The following is a 20,548-nucleotide window of genomic DNA, read 5'->3' on the forward strand; positions in this document are numbered from 1 at the left end:
ATAAAATTGTTTCTAATGTTAAAATTACTAAACAACTCTCCCATTAACATCGTCGTTAATAGAAGAGGTTAGTGTAATTTAAAAAAATAAAATAAGAGGCCAGTGTAATTGTCAAGAATCTCAAGGGAAAGTACTGTAATTTTTTATTATTATTATTATCAAGATCTTTAAAAATATTTAAACAATTTTTATTACATGTACTTTTATCATTTACAAAAATTTCAATTTTTTAAAACCAAATTTTAATAGACTGTTGCAGCAGAAATGGATTTTTTTTAAATACATTTTGATTGGTAATGGGAATTGACGGTTGCAATTAACATGGTAAAAGAAGAACATGTTACCATTATCAAATTTGATTCGAATAATTTGACTTTTACACTGATGGAGAGAGAAAAGGACGGTGGAGAGAGAAACAGATCAAGAGAGAAAAGTTTGAAAATAAAGTTTACTTTGTTTGGTTTTCAACAATAAAATTTTTCCTTTCATTGATAAAAAAAAGAGAATAGTTTGAAAATGTTGTGAGTTTGAATAAATAAATAAATTAATTAAATTAAAAAAAATCGACAGATAATTGGTAGATGCAGTCTTACTTTTTCGTTTACTCACAAAAGCTTTGACCAATCTGAATTTTATCCTTTATTATTGGCTGAAATATTTATAATTGCAGTTCTATCACCATCCCAAAAAAACAAAAACAAAAAAAACAAAAAATGAGACTTACTTGATTTCTATATAAAATCAATTGAGAAGTTAATTATATAAAATGACGTGGCATTTTATGATTCTTTCATTTAAGGTCAAGTTTGGGAAGACTAAATAAGTGCACTTTTTGTCTTTTTAGACTAAAAAGTTGAGGTTGAAAATATGAATGTTTGGGTTAACTTTTTGACTTTTTATGAAAAAATGTGTAATAAAAAATTGTAAAAATTGATTTGTAGGAGAAAATTAGAATTGAGAGTTGTGCAGCCGTAATTGTTGACTTTTGGTGAATAGTGATAACTTTTTAACTTTTTGAGTAACTTTTTAGCTTTTTGGCTTTTTGGGGTGTTCCCAAACTTGGCCTAAAAAAACATTCATAATTATGTCTTAAAATTATAAAAATATTATTGTCATAATTATGTTTATTTATTTATTTTTTACAATAGGGAAATTTTATTTTGTTTTTTTCAAATATTTGGAGTCACATAATTTTCTGAATAAAAGCATAGAACTTGTGTTGTAATAAAAACAAACTTGGCTTGGGCATTAGATTGGAGAGCTCCTGTTGGGTTTTGACTATCCTATTTTAGAGTTTATTAAGTGATTTAAATTGCTTTTTTTTTTTTTTTTTTTTGATCAGCAAAGAAAGAATATTATTGATAAATAGATAGAAAAGAAGGACTTGACTGAATTGCATCATAGAAAATTGCTTATTTTGTACAGTTGACTAAACCAAAAACCTATTCAAAAAAATCAACATGAGCAGTCATCAATATTAATCATATATGTTTTTTTTTCTTTATTTATAAATGAATAACTTATTATCAAAATCATACGTAAATCGTTTGGGAACAGGCTAATTTAGTAACTTTTTGGCTATTTGGCTAAAAAGGTAGGTAAAAAAAACTTATATATTTGGGATGACTTTTTGACTAATTACGAAAAGATGTGCAAAAAGTAGAGAGAAAAGAGAATCTCTGACTTTTTGGTATGGGTTGTTGACTTTTTGGCTAATTTAGTAACTTTTTGGCTAATTGGCTAAAATAGCCTCTTGCCAAACAAGGCCTAATTCTTCTTCTTTTTAAAAAAAACACAAATGTCATTTAATTATATAATTATTAATATTCAATCAATATAAGTTTTTACAAAAATAATTTATTTGTCAAATCTTATGAGACAAACGTTTTAAATCATCAAAGTCGACCCACCAAACTCAAGAGAAGAAATCCAACTTTAAATTTTAACACCATTTGAATTGCTATTCAATTTTGTGTGGAAAAAGTCAGAATTATTTCACATAACCGGTGACAAAATTGACTCAGGGAGATAGGCCCCGCAGATATGAACCTCACTCCTTTGTTTTTCGACAATTACTACTTCTTTTTTTGCCGTTTTATATTACCAATTTACCTGGCAATATATCATTTATTTATATTAATTTCTTAATAATTATCTCTAAATAAAAGAATTAATTATGGATATTCATATGGGTAGTAATACAAAATAATAAAAAAAATTAATGAGATATAGTATTTCTTTATCCTTCTGTGATCATTTATGTGAAAAAAACTTATATGTGTAGCACAGCTCAACAATAACAATATTACATATTCAAAAAATTATTTAGAAAATTATTCAGAAAAATAAACCAATATACTACATTCATTATAGATGTGACTCCTAACTTTAAATTTACATTATACACGTCACTTTTGAGATAAGTTGTGGAGTAAAAATTCATAGTACATGACATTTTTGCTTCATCAAAATTATGTACACAAAAAAAGACTCAAGGAGATGGATAAAAAGAAAGCAAATGAGGAGGAACACAAGTAGAGTTCTTCCAAACCCTAGAATGCAATTTGAGTATCTCTTTGGCTCTCTCCTTTGTCTTCAAACCAGTGTCCACTTGAAGCACAAAGCACAGCTTTGTAACAACACCCACTTGCACCATCTCCTGAAGAACCCTAGAAGTTGCAGAAAACCTAGCTATGGAACACAAAATTCTCACTGCCCTATCAGTCACCACATGTGAAACCCTAATTATTTTCTTTGACACAACGGCTAACCCTGCACCGTGCTTCAGGAACTCCGCTCGCCCTTCAGCACAACCACAAACCCGGTCTAAAACAACCATTATTAGCTCACAATCTCTTCTTTCTAATTTGTCAAGATCAAGAAGTAGTTCAATCAAGATTGAAACTACACCGGCTTCGACTGCTTTGACTCGGTTCTTTCCCCATGGACAAATCTCCACCAGAAGCTTCAATGCAGCCCTACAAGCTTGCTTCGAGATCTTATTATCACCCAAAATGTGAACTATTTCAATGAAGAGCTCGGGAACAACACCGATCAATTGGCTTGGATCGGCCACCTCAAAAATGGATTTCATTATCATTATCGCATAGGCACGAGATTGGTAACTCCCACAGTTCATTACATGAATTAAACCCCCAATAAATTCACCATTATCAGAGTTCACTAGCTTTTTGCGAGATAATTCTGAGGTTTCGAGATGATGAAGTAAATATAATGCTTCCTCCTTTGTTTCAACTATTGTAAATTCATTTTTTCTAATGATTGAAGCCAAGAACTCAACTGCACCGGACTCTTCCAAATGCTTTTTGTTCGTTTCGCTTGCGTTTGCGATCGATTTGAGCCTTTGGAGGCACTTTTTTTGCATGTTTGGGGATTTCTTCGCATCGTTGAGGAGTTTTGTGATTTGGGTTTTATCAACTTGTGGTTTTGGAGTTGGGATTCGCTCGATCCCATGTGAAGTGTTGAGGGTGCACCATGCTTGGATCAATCGTCGAAGCGTGTGGTTCGGTGTTGGATCAGTATCAGATAGCAATACTTGTTTGGTGACGGGACAATTGTTGTTCTTACATGAGAATAACCATCTCTCTATGCTCTCTCTATCGTAAGTAATACCGGTTGAGACTATGACTGGATCTCTCATGAGTTCCATTGAGATTGGGCAAAGAAAATAAGAAGGAACATCAATTTCTTCCATTTGAAAAAAAAAAATATATATATATATATATATATCAAGAATACTTTAAGTTAATATGTATCGGTGATGTAAATAATATCGACTGATATATTAGTGATTGAAAAACTAAAAGATGTCAAGGAAATGGCCTAAAGGCCAAACTAAGCAATAAGGAGATATAGAAGAGTGGTTAACTAACGTACTTGAGAGAAGGAATGAGTTGAGAGATGGAATGAAGTTGTTTTAGCAGTTGCAAATTGGTTTGATGAAGTTTGTCAAGGAAGGTGAGGTTTTTATATGAAGACAAAGAAGGTACTTGTTCAAAAAGAGAAAGTCAACAAAGGAGAGAGAGAGAGAGAGTCAATTAAGGACTTTTCCTTCGGTTTTGGAAGGGAAAATGTTCCAAATGTGAGCTGGGTAAATTAAAGCAGGTGCTGCTGCGCATTTGACTTTCTCTTTACGCTAACCCCTTATTTCGACTTTCTCTTTCTCTTTACAATGCATACATTCCACTATATATATATATATATATGAAAAATGCTAAAAATAATTTTTAGGACTATTATCAATGCTGAAAAATGTGTAACAAATATATAAAATATGAAAAATTATTTTGGGATATGCAAAGAAATATATTGAAATTATAAATATGTTAGATGTATGTCTTTTTTATTGACCATCCTTAAAACTGTCATTAGTAATACGTTATATATATAGATTTTGTTAATGTGTATCTTTCAAATTGTTGTTTTGTTGTTTTGTTGGCAGTGTTTGGTTGCCTTTCTTCATATTTGATCAGTTTGTTTGGTCACTCACCATCTTGGAGTAGAGTTAGCACATGATTGAGCTTGTTTTGTGGTACTAATCTAATTAGGGTCGTTAAGTTTAGTTATGATGCTTGTTGCACTATTTTACTTTATTGATGTATGCTCTTTGTGTTGTAACTCTTTTTTTCATCAATAGAACTTCTTTTTTGCTAATAAAAAAAAATGCTAAACCTAAATCTAATTATCATAAAAACTTAATAAGAATTTTAGATGGAGTAAAACTATTAGCACATAAATGTAATCAGTTTGTTTGGTTTTGATTTTCAGAAAATTATTTTTAGAAAATTCTACTTTTTTATATTCCGTATTTTAATGTTTTCAAAGACTTTTTTTAATATTTTAAGTAATTTTTTTTTAATTTTTAGACACAACTAAACATAAATACACTTAAAATTATAATATTTGTGAAAAAAAATCTTTAAAAAATACACTAAATACCAAAAAAACAAAAAAAATTCAAAAATGCAGTATATTTTTTTGTATTTTTATGTATTTATTAACTTTTAAAATATTTTTTCACAAATATTTTACTATCTAGGCACATCTAAATAAGGTGCATCTAAAAAAGTAAAAAATTGTTTAAAATTTAAAAAATATTCACTAAAAATTAAAAAAAAATACAAAAAATAAAAAACATAATTTGTCAAAAAATTGAAATCAAACACACTAAATAGTTTTCCAAGACACAACAAGTTGGTTGCATATATTTGGTACTAACCCTTTTGTTTCTTGTTTGTAAATTATTATGTGAATAATTTTTGTATATGTAGCACAACTGTTTTAAGTGTTAAGGTATAAATTTTAGTATTAGTACATTTTGGATTATACTTACAATGAATTTTGTTCACATATTTTAATATTGAACTTTAAATATATATATATATATATATATATATATATACATATTTTAGATTATGGCACTATATATATATATGGGGCTTTTTGTATTTTACAATATATATATATTTTTTTTAGTGTACAACAATTTTTGGCTCTTGGCTGCATCTTCAAATTCTGTTAGATAGTGTTTGTTTGGAAGGATTTAAGCATGGTATATGATTAATAGTCCGTTGTTTGATTCAAAACTTTTATACCGGACTATGAATCCCAAATCTATGGAATTGTTCTATCCCATTGGGGGGGGGGGGGAGGGGGGTGAGACACAATCCATAGGATAACTCATCGTATGGGGTTAGGTAGTGAAATTACATTTTTGACTCTTTACTATTTAATATAGTTTTAAAAATAAAATTTATTGTTAAATTATTTATACTTAATAAATTTTTTATTAAATTATTTATACTTTATTAAATTATTTATTTTAATAATCATATGGTATTAATTATACTTAGTAAAGTAAAATAAAATTTAAAAATCTCAACTACAAATTAAAATAAATTTATGTAATTTTTATTAATATTCTATTTATTAATTTTTTAAAAGTTCTAGTAAAAAAATTAAATAAAATTGATAATTCAGATTTAATAATCCTATTATTTAATAAATAATTCAAAAGGGCAAAATAATCTTTTAAGCATTTATCCTTTTTCATAATATTCCAAACAAACATAAGATTCAATAAAATAGTCAAATCCAGACATCTAATCCTATGAATGAACAAACATAAGATACAAATTCAGTCTAACCAAATAGTCCGGAGATAATGTATCTCAGAATTAACAGTAAATTACAATCTCTCCTTATCTAATCCGTCCAAACAAACATGCGCTTGGTGTTTTTATTGGTAGCTAAATAGTGATTTATGGATTGGCCCTTTCAATAGGTTACTTCAAGATGACAATTGACCACGTGAACTTGGTCTCTCTTCTTTGACTGAGATTTTGATTACTGTTTACAGGGTTCTAGAAATTTGTTAATTTTATATTATATATAATTGGATAATAACCAACAAAAAAAATGATAATGATCAATTTAAAATTAAATGAGTAACTAGGGTTATTGTAAAAGGTATTTTGTGTAATATAACGGAAGTAGTATATCAAGTTTGACATGGCCTAACAATAAATGAAAATATATATTACGTTAATTCAATCGCATGAGATATCCATTATACAAAATATTTTTCTGAATTAATTATGTTCCACATGGTTTACTTCTTTCATTTTAAGCTTAGTTTGGGAAGATTGAAAAAAGACAAAAAGTCAAAAAGTCACTATCCTATTTAAGTCACATCATCTTATTTAAGTCACATCACCTCTCTAATATATCACTTCAAACCCAATCCAAACACAACCCATATTTCATAAAAAGTCAAAAAATACACTTATTTAGTCTTTCCAAACTAGGCCTTAGTTTTTGAAAAAATGAGACTTGTACAATGGCAAGAAAACTAGAAGCTTTCAACAAAGACCAAGTACAATGATTACCACTTTATTTACCATTATGAATAGATTCTCCAAACTTCCATCTCTTGATTGGTTCCATATATTGTTTTAATTTTTATATATTTAATCCTTGTTGTGAGTGGAGGTCTATAAAAAAGTTTTGTAAAGTTGAAAGGGAAATGCCAACCACTAAGCAATAAAATGGACATTAACTAATATTGATATTAGTTCTGAAATGTAATAAGTGTATAAAAATAAATAAAATAGGTCTTGAAGCTCTAAATTTTTTAGTATTATTTGATTCTTAATCAATGGACTTTAAGCAATGTTGACAGGACTCGAGTTGAAATTACACAGATATGAATGAAATGAAAAGTTGATGATCTAAAAGAAATTTTTTTGATGAATTCCTAAAGGCGTAATCCTCATACACTGTTTTTTAGTTTTATGTTCTCTTGAATATCTTTCTATATTTAAAAAACTTATAGCATGTTATCAACGCGAAGCGTTAATCAATTGTGCTAATTGATCTTGTTATACACATCCAACGGTTAGATTTAGTTTAAAAAATTTTAAATTGTTAAGAACCTTTGGTCTCATAGTTTTTTACAATAATTTTCTTTTGTTTTTTCCATCACAGTATGATATGGTTTTCTAGGGTGCTAATGGGATGGCCCATTGAACAGCTCGCATGTTTAGATGAGTTTTTGCCATTTGATTGGGTTTCATTTTCTCCAAATCCAATGGCTCTTATTAATTCGCTTTCTTACATTTCTGAGTAATTGGAATTGTTTGGATCAAAAAAAAATAAGTATCTTAAAACATAACATTTTTAAAATCAAAAAATGTGGACAATGAAAACTTTGGCAACAAAAAATAGTTTGAATTTAATTTTAGCAACTTTTCAACCCTTCGACTTCCACAGTCAAGTGGGATCTCCCTTTCCTAATTGGAGCCAATATTTTACTTGTTTCTTTCTCTTTTATAAAATATGAAATATAAGTATCATTCAATCATTTGAGCTCAAAACAATTAATTTATGAATCATTTAAATAATGAGTCGAGATCAATTTTTTAGTCCAGCAACACAAGGGCCTAACCAATTCCCAATTTGTACCTTCACACCAGACCAAGTTGTTTGATAATGACAGATTAGGCGTAATTCATGACATTATTGATGATGCAAATTTTTAGACCTAGAAACCAAACGACAGCTCTTTAATTTTGGACATGTAAAACTCCATATATTTGTCATTTTAGATCCCTCTCGGGGAAAAGTAAAACATTTGGGAAATCAGAATTAAGAAATCCAATGACTCCTGCAAATTCATCGATGGTCCGAGTGAGAAGGATTTCATCATTCAATTGCTAAAATGCAAAGCTTTGAAGACCATTTTTAGGAGAGAAAAAAAATCATAAAGACAAACTGAAGGGAAAAACAAAAACAAACTAGCACACTTTGTGCCTCAGACCAGAAAGTTTCATACATTCACACAAATTAAGTTACATTGTACAAAGCACAAAAGCACCAATTACACAAAGCAATGCCTCTATGATACATATGAATAATGCCCCAAGAAAATATTTTAAACATTACATATCTCACCCCAAATCACCGTATAGGGAGGGACCTCCAGCGTCCTCTCAACGAAAAACAAAAACCAAAAATAATACATCCTAAAAACGAGGAATAAATAAAAACTAATCAGAAAATTACCCAGCACTACTCATCCGACAAGAGAAACAACCAATGTACAAAGGGCAACTTCTACCTGCCTGTGGATATCAATCGACAAAGGGCAACTTTTGGAGAGCAACTCAAATGGCTAGCAACTGCCGCCATCAACTTGGTTTACTAACAGGTGTCTTCATGTTATGTGTTGGACACCAAACTCTCCAAAAGCCTTGGAAAAAACCTCCATGTGGCCTCATGCTCTATACAGAACACCAGAAATCCCAGGTGACAGCATGAGCCTGAAATGAGTTACAAAGAGAATGCAGAACGATCTAAAGACTATATCCAAGCAAGAGAACCCCGGTCGTTAGCAAGTTGAGGACGGCCTCGAGTTGGTGTCGGTGGCCTATTTGCATTAAGCTCCTAATCTCGTAAAAAAAACACAATACAACATCAATCCCACAAGAAGTTGGAGACAAAATCACACTAATGGTCTTCGAAGTATATGTTTTGTTACGCTTTAGTACCAGAAGTATGTGATCTGTTACTGATTTTGAATGGTGCTAATACTAGGGACTAAAATTTTGGGGACCAAAGTGGAACGGAATGCATATTTGGGGACCATTTGTGTAATTAACCCAAAAATTATTATTAGAATATATCAGCACCTGCATCCATGTATCTTCTATATGGCGTTCAGGTGACGTTTCTGGTGAAGAAATTGCTGGTGGCAATGGATGAATGAGTTTCGGAACTACTACAAGATCTCTACCCAAAACTAAGATTGCCCCTGCATTATTTGCGGTACCTAAAGAAACAAATAAAACCATGTTTAAATATGCTAAATCACTAGTCATGCTAAAAACTCGGAAGCTTTTTGTAAGGATGTCAGGGCCAGAACATACCACAGTAATTCGTGGCTGAGAACAGAGTAATTAAATGCCCCTGGGCAAAACGTTCAAAGCCATCCATAACACATTCGTGTGCACGTACAATCAATTGAAGATCATTGTTATTGCAGAATTCCATCACACGATCAGGCTGAACCAGAAAACCACATCAGATGAACAGTATCATCCAAAATGCTATACAAATTAGTAACGGAATAAACAAACCTTCCTCCCCAGAGACAAGAATATGCAACAAAGCATTAAAAAAACACTATCAATTTTGGGACAATAGTAACATAGATCTCCAATTTATGGACACATAATAAGACAACCAAATTTCACATATTCTATCAACATATAATTATGACCCAGAACCAGACAAGTACTTTAAGATGACGCTTTCGCTTATTTTGGAGGTTGATGTGCACAATGTGACATGATATGTAGCCGCCGATTTGATAGGGACATAAGGCTTGGTTTGGTTTGGTTTATGTGTACAATGTGACATAGAAACCCCAGAAATTTCACAATTTGTCTTACTCCTGAAATGACCTCTAATTTAGGTTACTATTAACAGCTTTTCAGTTAAGGAACTGTAAAACCATCATCTCAAGCTTCCTAACGATGTCAGGGATTCAAATCTACAGCCGCATGATTTCTTTTACATGGAGGTCTACAAAATTCCATGGTCACAAAATATCAACAAGGCAGGCAAACACTATGGTTTTTGTACCACATAAATACAGATGTACAATAAGAATTAGATGTTTGACTCAACAAGCTCTAGCAAGTAGTATGCAAGAAACCTGGGCCAACATTGTTTGGCAACTTTATTCTTATCAGAACTCTTACATCACCAATTTACATTAAATGTAAAAATGACTCAATCAAAAGCAATGCCACAGAGATCCTTGGACAAATTAAAGAATTGACCATATCTATCTATACAGTTGTGGTTGAATTATGGAGTCAGCTCCAAAAATAAGCAATAGAAAAACTTTGGGATGAGAAAACATACTGAAAGCTCAAAAAAAGTTATGAATTGGATTTAACAATAACAACTGGCTGACTCAAAGGAGGATTAGGCCAGTTCAACATAATTTAAATTACAGCTTTAAATGAATTAATACAATTGTATCTTTATATGGACTGTTCGCAGTTTCATCTTGGCATTGTTGCTATATCATCACAGCTTTTCTTATTTTTAATCCCAAAAGTTACAAAAAAATTCCAAAACGTTAAGGCAATACAAAAATTATTTCATATTTAGAACATTACTAAACTTAAGAAATGGAAAATATCTGAAAGGAGATAAAAAAAAAAATGAAACAGAGAACACACCCCAAAAGTAACCAGCCCAGGACCTCTAGCGTTTGGTCGTAACCCTTCCACGCTGTCATTTTCTGTCGGGTCAGACCTTAAAAAAGAGAAATTCATAAATCCATGATATAACTGACAAACAAATCAAATGCAAAAACTATAAACAGGTATGGACAAGCACTGACCACAACAAGTCCATGAGAACTATTGAGCCTGCCTCCATCGTAACAGGACGCTGAAGATTCTCAATTTGGTCCACATGATTTATTGATCTTCCAATTCCACCATGCATACAGATAATTTTTTTCTCAATTAGAGCAGCCAGTGGGAGCCAATTAAACAATCTGTTTATCCGATGCCATGTCCAGATTCCATCTCTCTCACCCTGTTTAGCATATCATGAAGTTTTTAGTTGTTTTTGATCAGCTATGTTGTAAAGTTCACAACTGGTAAAAGAAGAAAAAAAAAAACATTTTAACATACAAATAATCCCTTACCATGCGCTCGATACACTCAATTCGAAAGCCAAAAAGGGCATTGATATCAGCAGCTTCATGATTCCCACGAATTAAATGTATGTTGAGGGGATACTCCACCTATAAAGTTCATCAAATGGACAGAAACACAGCCAACAAGTTTTAGTTTAAGAAAACGTTTGAGCCCTAAGATAATTAACCACTAAGGAAGAACATACAGGCCAAATAAGAGTATTATACCTTCAAAGATAGCAGAAGAGTAATTGTTTCCAAGCTGTGCTGGCCCCGATCAACATAGTCTCCTAAGAAGAGATAATCGATATATCTGATAGTCATACATGAAATTAGCATCATGATAAAAGGGTGGGAAAAAAATTGCTAGTAATTGCATAATCTCACTGAAGGACCTAGAAAATGCTTTAAAAAGGCCAAACAGAAGTAATCACTTTCATTAAAGAAAAAAACATAATACGCAGACAGTAGACCTGTAAGAGCAATAGAAAAATGTAGTTCCATGGGAATGCCCATGGAGACATGACAATAAACAACAATTATTTCTAGCATTTTATGCATAATAAAAAGACCCTGCATCTAGCCAAAATCATATGTTGCCTCATACTATTGCACCTTGGACTCAATTCACAGTACCCAGTACAAAACAGGGTCTGAAAAGTATCATAGATTTTCAAAATTCAAATCACGCTTCACAAGAAGCAATATTCAAATCAAAGAAACCACCATCAGGCCACCTGATCAAGCTCCTCAATGAAGAAATGTTCGAATCAAAGAAGCCACCATCAGTCCACCACCCTCAGGTGGTTCCGGTCTATACTTTTGACAATTGCTTTGTTTCAATGAATGCTTTTTACATATTCAATCCTATTTAACTTTTGATTGCTTGCATCACATCTCAAGTCTAACCAAACACCAGGCCGTGGTAATGCCATACTGATTCTTACACCAATAACTTAAAAAATGTATCCACGCAATATGTGATCAAGGCACAGATTTGTCAAAATTTCAATATAAAAACAAAAACACACAAAACAAGTTACAGAGGCTAATGTTTGCCTCCGAAACATCAGAAGAAGTTGGGGCCAATGATGAACTCTTTGTTAAAGGATGGAAACAATATTGGAATAAAATGTCAAAAAATGAAACATAATCTACGAACAAAAACACGTACGCTATGTCCCCAGCAGTTGAAGGTGAGCCATACTCATCAAATAGTCGCATAAGATCCCCAAATTGCCCATGCAAATCACCAAATATCTTGATAGGAGCCCTGAGTTGTAGAACACTCGGTTCACTTGAAAATATACGTTCAGCACTATCACAAAGATCAGCTATTTCATTGCAATCTAAGAAAAATTGTCGGCGCACAGGAGGCTTCCATCCACGAGGCTTCAGGAGATGAGCTATCACCTGAAAAATGAAGAAAGAGGTATTCCCATCCCATCAAAACAGAAACTAAAAATCGTAATTGGACACAGACTACAGCTGACAATAGCAGCCAAATGAGGGAGCAAACAAGATAACCCCATGCCATTGTTGTAAACTAAGGACAGGACAACAACATTGCATGTCAAACAAAAGAAATGGAATGGTAGAGCCAACAAAATTCAGATTTGCGCTTGCTGTTTTGTTAGTTGGCACATGCCAAAAGAAGTATAATTCTTACTCTCGTATACTTCCAGTTAAAAAAATTTGAAAGGGTAAAAGAGAGTAAAAGGGGTGGAATAACAGAGGAAAGGAGCTCTAGAATATGAAGCATGGGTTCAGGTATGGATACGATACGAGTACGCTGATACAGCAAGACCTAAATAAATACGATACGGGTACGGCTGGGGTGTGTCAATAAATTTATTATTTTTCATAATTTATAGTTTGAGATTCAATTTACAAATCAAAGTTCAATACCAAAACTAAAAGGAGAAATTACAAAACCAAAAGAGAAATCATAGTTCAACAATACCAATACCAAAGCAAAGTCTATAAGCTATTTTAATGCCATAGGAGAAATTACAAGATAAAGTTTCATTCCAAAAGCAAGCTAAGCAAAATTTAAAAACTTGACGCTTTAGTTTTCACTTCCATCAACTTCATCATTAAATAATACATCTTTCATCTCTGACACATCAAGTAAAGGATTTGCAATTTCAAGTAAATAAGAACTCTCTAATAAATAAAACATATCCCTGCCAATGTCCCATAGCTTGGTGTATCCATGGAGTATCCAACTGCCAAAGAATGTATAAAAATTACCCGGTGCCTATTTCAAGTATCCGGTACACATGCAGCCCTATCGGTACGAGTACCAGTACCCGGTATGAGTACGACAACATTTTTGGAGTACCCATTCTTCATAAGGACAGTCTATGTTCTAATGTGAAAACACTTGCTTGCATTATTCATATGTTTAAGGCACATTCCATAATGCTTATGCAAGTACAAAATATATATATATAAGTGAGTACAGATCAACTCAACCCGTCCAAAACCATTTGTCTGAGTAAATAAAAGAATATTTTATCATTTACAAAAAATATAACACTCTATACCTTTTTGGGCACACTGTTGATAGACATTTGCCGGTCTAAAAGTTTCCTTGCGGCTGTGGCATTTTCTGGGGTTCCATAGCTGACTCGTCGTCCTTCATTTTCAAATTGATCAATTGAAAGCTGTCTGACCATGCCACCTAAAGCTCCACCAGTCTCTGCAGCTACAACCACCTGCAAATGCATAGAAGAATATGCCTTGACAAACAGAGTCATGTATTGATAAGCATATTATGACAAAATTGACTTGAAAATAAAATTTAAGATGGGAATCAAATTCTTTATACTGACAGCTCTGTGATGCAACCGCACTCCAGCTGGAGCTGAATTATTTGACACAGCAGAATCAGGCTTAATTAAGCTAGATATCTGTTTCCCACTAGGGGTAGCCTCAGCCCCGCGATCCCTTTCTGGCAGTTCGACTTCTCCATTAACTTGTCGTGCTTTGGCGGCAGCCAATGCAGCAGTAATAGCCTCAGCTTCTGCTGCAGAGGCCTCGACCAAGTACTCAACACCTTTAGTCAGTCTCCTGCAGAGAAGACCAAAGAAGACCTACTTTAGTAGCTCTTTATAAGAAGAACAAAAGCCAAAATACTACCATGCTAAAAACTACACATAAATGAAAGCAATGTAGATATGCAACTACAAGCATACCGGCTACCCTGGAGCATCGCATTTTCAGTGCTGATATCAGTATACATATCACCATTTATGGGAGGAGCTACAGGACTTCCCAGCACAACTGAACCATCAGAAACTGCATCAGGAATCGTTTGCCTGGTTCTTTCATCAGCAAACACATATCTTCCAGGTAACCTTCCCGCCTGTACATTGGATGCAGCAGCTGCAGCTGCAGCATGTGAAGCTGCACTGGTTGTCTCAGCAGCAGCCAGATCTTCAGCAACTAGTAGGTCATCAAGTAAAACCCCTGCAGGACAAACATATCAAACGCAAACTACTACTTTAGAATCAACTAAAAAATTGGTCAACATAACATGCTAATCATGTATAGGAAATTACCTTCAAAATATTTGGTTTTGTTGAATGTATAGATGAGAACAGTGTTTTAAAAAGCCCTAGGTGCATCGAGGCGCCAAGGTCACCTGGAGCCTGAGCGCCGAGGCGCGAGGCGAGGTGCGCGCCTCACCAAAGCGAGGCGCAAATTATAAAAGTTAAGCAAAATATTAATATAACACAATTTTCAACATAGAAAGTATTTAATATGTATATTATTAATTTTTTTAATAAGAAGAGAAGAGAAGAAGAAAAAAAATAATTAATTTTTTTAATATATATATTATTTTATTTATTTATTATATTTTTTACATAATGTGTTTTAATTAATTTTTTTTATTTTATTTTACATACATGTGTTTATTTTTTTTATTACTATAAATAAGTATATATTATATTTTATACATTATATAAGTATATTATATAATATATCAGCAAAATACTTATATATAATAATGCCATTGTTTAAACCTTCTTTTTGAATAGTGCTAATTATATCTCCATATGTTAAAGTATCATATTCAATAATACCAGTAGGTTGACTAAGAACATCTCTAATTTTGTGAGCAAATTTTTTTATTTGGAATAGGATAGCGGATCCATTTTAAAACAACATTTAATGGTTTGTAATTTATGACTAAGCGAGGTACACCTCGTTCTAGTTCAGCATTTTTATTAACATAAAAAGCAGGGCAAGACCATAGTGATTTACTTGGTCGAATAATGCCATTGTGTAATAATTCATTAATCTCTTTTTTACACATTTCAAGTAATTCATGATTCATTTGAATTGGTCGAGATTTAGTACGAATTTGTCGTTCATCAAAATTCTTAATGTAAGGTGGTCAATACCACCTTAATGGATTATACTTATATATAATCCATCTCCTTCATTCTTAATTTCAACTAATTCTTAATGGATTATACTTATATATAATCCATCTCCTTCATTCAAACTGATGCCTCCGACATTGGGTATGGTGGCATTCTGCTTCAGCAAGTCACTCCTCAATCATCTGAACAAATTGTTCGCTATCATTCTGGTATATGGAATAAAGCACAATTAAATTATAGTACTATTAAAAAAGAAATTTTATCTACTGTCTTATGTATTCAAAAATTTCAAGATGATATTTTAAATCAAAAATTTTTACTTCGTGTTGATTGTAAATCTGCTAAATATGTTTTAGAAAAAGATGTTCAAAATCTTGCTAGTAAACAAATTTTTGCCCGTTGGCAAGCTATTTTAAGCATTTTTTATTTTGATATTACCTATATACCTGGTTGTCAAAATTCCCTCCCTGATTTTCTTACCCGGAAATTTTTACAGGGGGTAAGGGATGACTGCACCATTTATTTCTTACCATAAAACCCGAATTACCTATTTCCAAACCCAAATTAAACAACTTACCCATCGTATTCACCGCCTCAAATTAGCCAGACCAACTACCAAAAGAGCCCAATATATCAATTACCATCAGATTCAAACTCGTCGCAATTTACTTGCTCACAACTACAATTGTTTACATCGCCATCAAGATTATTTAGATCTTCTCTCTAGCTGCTAACCACTGTTTCTTTCTCGACAGATGTCTCATCCAACGCCTCCCCTCCCTCCAAGGCTTTGGATCCATCTTCCAGTAAACCAAATCAACTCATTGTCCCTCCTCCTTTGGAGTCAGTCACCCAATCTCATTCACTTGAAATAGTTAACCGATACCAAACTCTTGGTTCCATTCATCGTCCTGATTATTCATCTACATTGGCTTCTGATCCTTTTGCATCTAGCCAATCAGTTTATGTTACTCCATTCCCAGTTAACTCTATTAAACCATCCCGATCTGAATACACCAATTCACATGTTACTAATCTGTTCTACAAAGAACCCAGTCACCCAAAAAATCAAACCATCAATGATATTGCTAAATTCCATTTTGGCTCTGGATGCCATTTCACCCTTCCCCATCCAGAGAAAACCCTTCCCTACTACAAAGACATTCTACTCAACCACCATTCCATTTTGATCAAACCAATCCAGGATCGCACCTATGCTTATAAGATCCTATATCATTCAATTTATATTCACAACATTGTTTCCATGGCTGAATGGGGCAACCCTAAAATAATTTTATCAGTCATGTTTGTTACTAAAACAAAAGAGATTTTAAAACATACATTATCTTGGCAAACATGAACTTTAGGTAATTTGTATCTGATATGTATTTTAGTACCATTAGCAGAAGTTAATTTCTCTTGACATTTTTCATAATATATAGTAGGAAGCAAACCTTCTTGTATACAATTTAAATCAGCACCAGTATCGATTAAAGCAATCAACTCTAATTCAAAATCATTGATAATTATTTTAACTTTAGAATACTATTTTTGAATATAAAGCTTATTAATTAGACTTAATCATTTTTCTTCAGGATTGTGGGATTGAGAGTGGTGTGATCTGTTGTCAAATAGTAGATTACCAGGATTAGTGGGATCAGAATCAGATTCAGATTCATTTGGAGATCCTTGATCGTTGTTTTGGAAATTATCTAGACTTTTATTAAGTTTTAAAGTAATAATTTCGTCTTCTAATTTTTTATCTTTATGTTGTAAGTCTTTGATGGTTTGTTTAATCTGATTGATTTCTTGTTGTAAATCTTGTAATGTAACTTCTTTTTGTTTATTTTTAAATCTGTCTAAAGTTTTGGATAGACTAATCATAGGTTTATCAAACTTTGGTTTGGTATCTGAATGGATTAATAAGGATTTTAATTTATCAGTATATTTTTGTTTTAACTTTGGATCATCTAATTTACTAATGAGGTCAATAAGAGCGGATTCTTCTTGAGTGTTTTTGGTAAGAACAGTAATTTGTTTAACTGGTTTACAGCAAACATCATTACATCCTATATTAATATTGTTATCAGTATCATCACTAGGTGATTGGTAATCAGATGAAGAATTGGAATGATCAGAAGAAGAGGAACTACTAATAGATTGATTTAATTGAAAATTTTCATATAATTGATTTTTGGAGTTATCATCAATTTGAAGTTGATTAACTTTATCTTTTAATTTTTGTTTGTCTTTACATTTATTTGAGTAATGGCCTTTTTGACCACAGTTATAACAAGTAACATCTTTGGTATATTTAGATTTAGATTTTGGATGTGATTTGGATTTATAATATTTCTTTTTGGGTTTAGTATAGAATTTATCATTGGATTTAGAAGGTGAATAATTCTTTTTATATTTATTAGAATATTTGTATGATGATTTATGTTTATGTTTGGAGTATTTATGTGATTTCCGTCGAGAGGGTGCAACAGGAGGTAAACCATATTGTTCACAGAAATTGCCTAATTCATATTTAGCTTTGTGTTTATCTTTATTAGCTTTTTGAGTAAGTTTAAGATCAATACACATTTTTAAACCTTCTTTTTGAATAGTGCTAATTATATCTCCATATGTTAAAGTATCATATTCAACAATACCAGTAGGTTGACTAAGAACATCTCTAATTTTGTGAGCAAATAAGCTAGGTAAGCCATTAATAATTTTTTCTTTCCAAAATGGTTTGGTACAGTCGTCTCTTAACATAACTCGAGAGGTAAATACATCCTTATACCATTTAAAGTCACTTAAGGTTGGACAGGTAAGATTACTAAGTTGATCATGTATGCGAGAATAGATATTGGTAGGAGTTCCAATAAAATGTCGGACAATGGTATAGATTAGTTGATTGATTCCATCAGGGTGGCAACAGCCTATAGTTTCATCAAAGATAGGGAGACCATTTTCATCAGTTTGATTAGCATGAATAATTGAATCTCGTTGTTCTTCAGTAAGGTATTTTTCCCACCAAGATTTGAGCATGCCAGTAAAACCAGAGGTGAGTAAGGAAACTATTTCAGGTTGAAAATATTGGGGATAATTACTGAGATAACTATTGGCTACCATAGATAAATGATTTAATTTTTGAAAGATTTGATCTTCATTGAGACCATCAATATTCCATTCGTATAATTTTTTGGCAGAAACAGAAAATTGATTATTAAAATTAGTTTCTTCAAATTGGAGGTCAGGTGGAGTAGGTCGTGAATACCAATTTATGGTAGTGTGGGGATTAACTTTTGGATAATGGATTTTATTAAGATGAGAGGATTGAAATTGTTGGGCTAATTGATCTATTTCATTATCATTAGTGTCAGCTTCTGATTGATCAGAAACAGTGTTGGTAACAGGTTGTTGATTTAAAACAGTAAGACCTTTGTCTTTGGATGTAGAAGTATCATTGGGAGTTAATTTAGTAAATAAATGTTCAATAGCTTTGACAGTAGATTGATCATTAGTAATTAAGCTAGTTCGTTTAGAACGATGACTAGGGAGATTAAGTAAAGGTTGATCTAGGGGTTTAGTATTTTTTGTAGATTGTTCATCTAAATTAGTTTCTAGTTTATCTAATTGTTTACCAATGGTTTTGAGAAATTGATTAGTATAATTATTTTGTTCAATAACCTTTTTAATTTCAGAGTTAGTACCAGGTAATTTAAAAGGAGAGGCTGGAACTTCAGAACCTTGATGATCAATAATTATATTTTCTAATGGAGGATGATTAGAACTAACAGAAGTATTAGGAGAAGTTTTCCATTTATGTTTTGTAATTGTGTTGATCTTTTTGTAATATTGATCCATATAATCAAAGAAAGATAATTCAAAACCATATTGAACCATAAAATCATACCATTTTCTGGTTATGCGGGATTGTTGAGCAGAATCATATTTAGCACGATAAGCATATCGTTTAGTTCTATTTTCTTTGGATCTAAAGTCAATAAGTAATTTATCTAAATCAGGAGTAAAATCTTTGTTGATTGTTATTAGTTGGGGATTTACTGGTTGTATAAATTCTTCGAAATCAGTTTGAGTTGGAGAAGTATTTGAAGCTAGTTCTTCTTCTGGTAAATGTGTGGTAGTAGTATAAACAGGTTTACTAATCTGGGAAGTAGTAGAATTATCAATCCCTTTTAGTTTATTTTGAGAAGTTGGGTTGGTTTGACCAAGATGTATTTGACTATTTTTGCGAAATAAATGAGTGTTAAATATTTCATCTTCAGTTGTAATTTCAGTAGGGATACTAGAGGTACTATGCCTAGAAGATTGACTTCGATTGAATTTAATTCGAACAAAACCATCATTATATTGTTGAATATCTTGGATATCTTGAATTGAAGATTGTTGTTGATTGTGTTTATAATTCTCATTGACAGTAACCCATTGTTCAGGTAAATTTATATTTTGCCATTCAATCATTTGGGGAATATTAATATTGGATTCATTACTACTACTGCTTTGTATTAATAAAGTTTTATCTTTGGGGCTTTTATGTAAAGCATGAACATTTAAATTAGTTTGCATACATTTATAATGAACACGATAAATTAAAGCAATATTATGAACTTTTTCTAACATTTCAGTATAGGAACCATGTAGTTGAATGTTTAATGTTAAAGCTTTAAGAATATGTGGATCACGTAAACTTAGTGTAAAATCAGGAAAACAATTAAAATGGACTGGACCTTTATGAAGACCAGTTTCCATCATACCCATTAAACTATCATTGTAATTAAGAAAGCGAACATCTCTTAAACATAATAAAACAGAGGTATTTTTACCGACTATTGTTAATGGATTGACACCAACTTGGATTAAACCAATATGCATAAAATTATAACCATTATCTAAATGTCGT

The 20,548-nt window shown here is 31.9% G+C and overlaps 1 protein-coding gene and 1 pseudogene across 3 annotated transcripts in view; both read right to left on the minus strand.

Moving 5' to 3' along the window:
- Positions 1–2,283: 2,283 nt before the first annotated feature.
- Positions 2,284–3,955, minus strand: LOC114289472 (E3 ubiquitin-protein ligase PUB23 pseudogene; annotated as a pseudogene). The gene has a single exon (XR_014346833.1). The product of XR_014346833.1 is annotated as an E3 ubiquitin-protein ligase PUB23 pseudogene (transcript).
- A 4,380-nt stretch (positions 3,956–8,335) lies between these two features.
- Positions 8,336–20,548, minus strand: part of LOC114289455 (serine/threonine-protein phosphatase BSL3) — a 28,410-nt gene continuing 16,197 nt past the window's right edge. The window contains exons 11-21 of one of the 2 annotated variants that reach the window (XM_028233190.2): positions 14,440–14,713; positions 14,077–14,314; positions 13,789–13,959; positions 12,414–12,652; positions 11,468–11,552; positions 11,249–11,347; positions 10,937–11,136; positions 10,773–10,848; positions 9,447–9,582; positions 9,210–9,349; positions 8,336–8,964 (exon numbers count right to left, since the gene is read on the minus strand). In XM_028233190.2, coding sequence (XP_028088991.2) covers positions 8,881–8,964; positions 9,210–9,349; positions 9,447–9,582; positions 10,773–10,848; positions 10,937–11,136; positions 11,249–11,347; positions 11,468–11,552; positions 12,414–12,652; positions 13,789–13,959; positions 14,077–14,314; positions 14,440–14,713 — 1,742 coding nt within the window. In that variant the 3' untranslated portion in view covers positions 8,336–8,880. Of the gene's footprint in view, positions 8,965–9,209; positions 9,350–9,446; positions 9,583–10,772; positions 10,849–10,936; positions 11,137–11,248; positions 11,348–11,467; positions 11,553–12,413; positions 12,653–13,788; positions 13,984–14,076; positions 14,315–14,439; positions 14,714–20,548 lie in introns of both variants that reach the window. The other variant, XM_028233189.2, reaches the window with a different exon arrangement.

This window comes from Camellia sinensis, chromosome 12 (genome assembly GCF_055761805.1).
Source record: "Camellia sinensis isolate YWXY chromosome 12, ASM5576180v1, whole genome shotgun sequence".
NCBI lineage: Eukaryota > Viridiplantae > Streptophyta > Magnoliopsida > Ericales > Theaceae > Camellia > Camellia sinensis.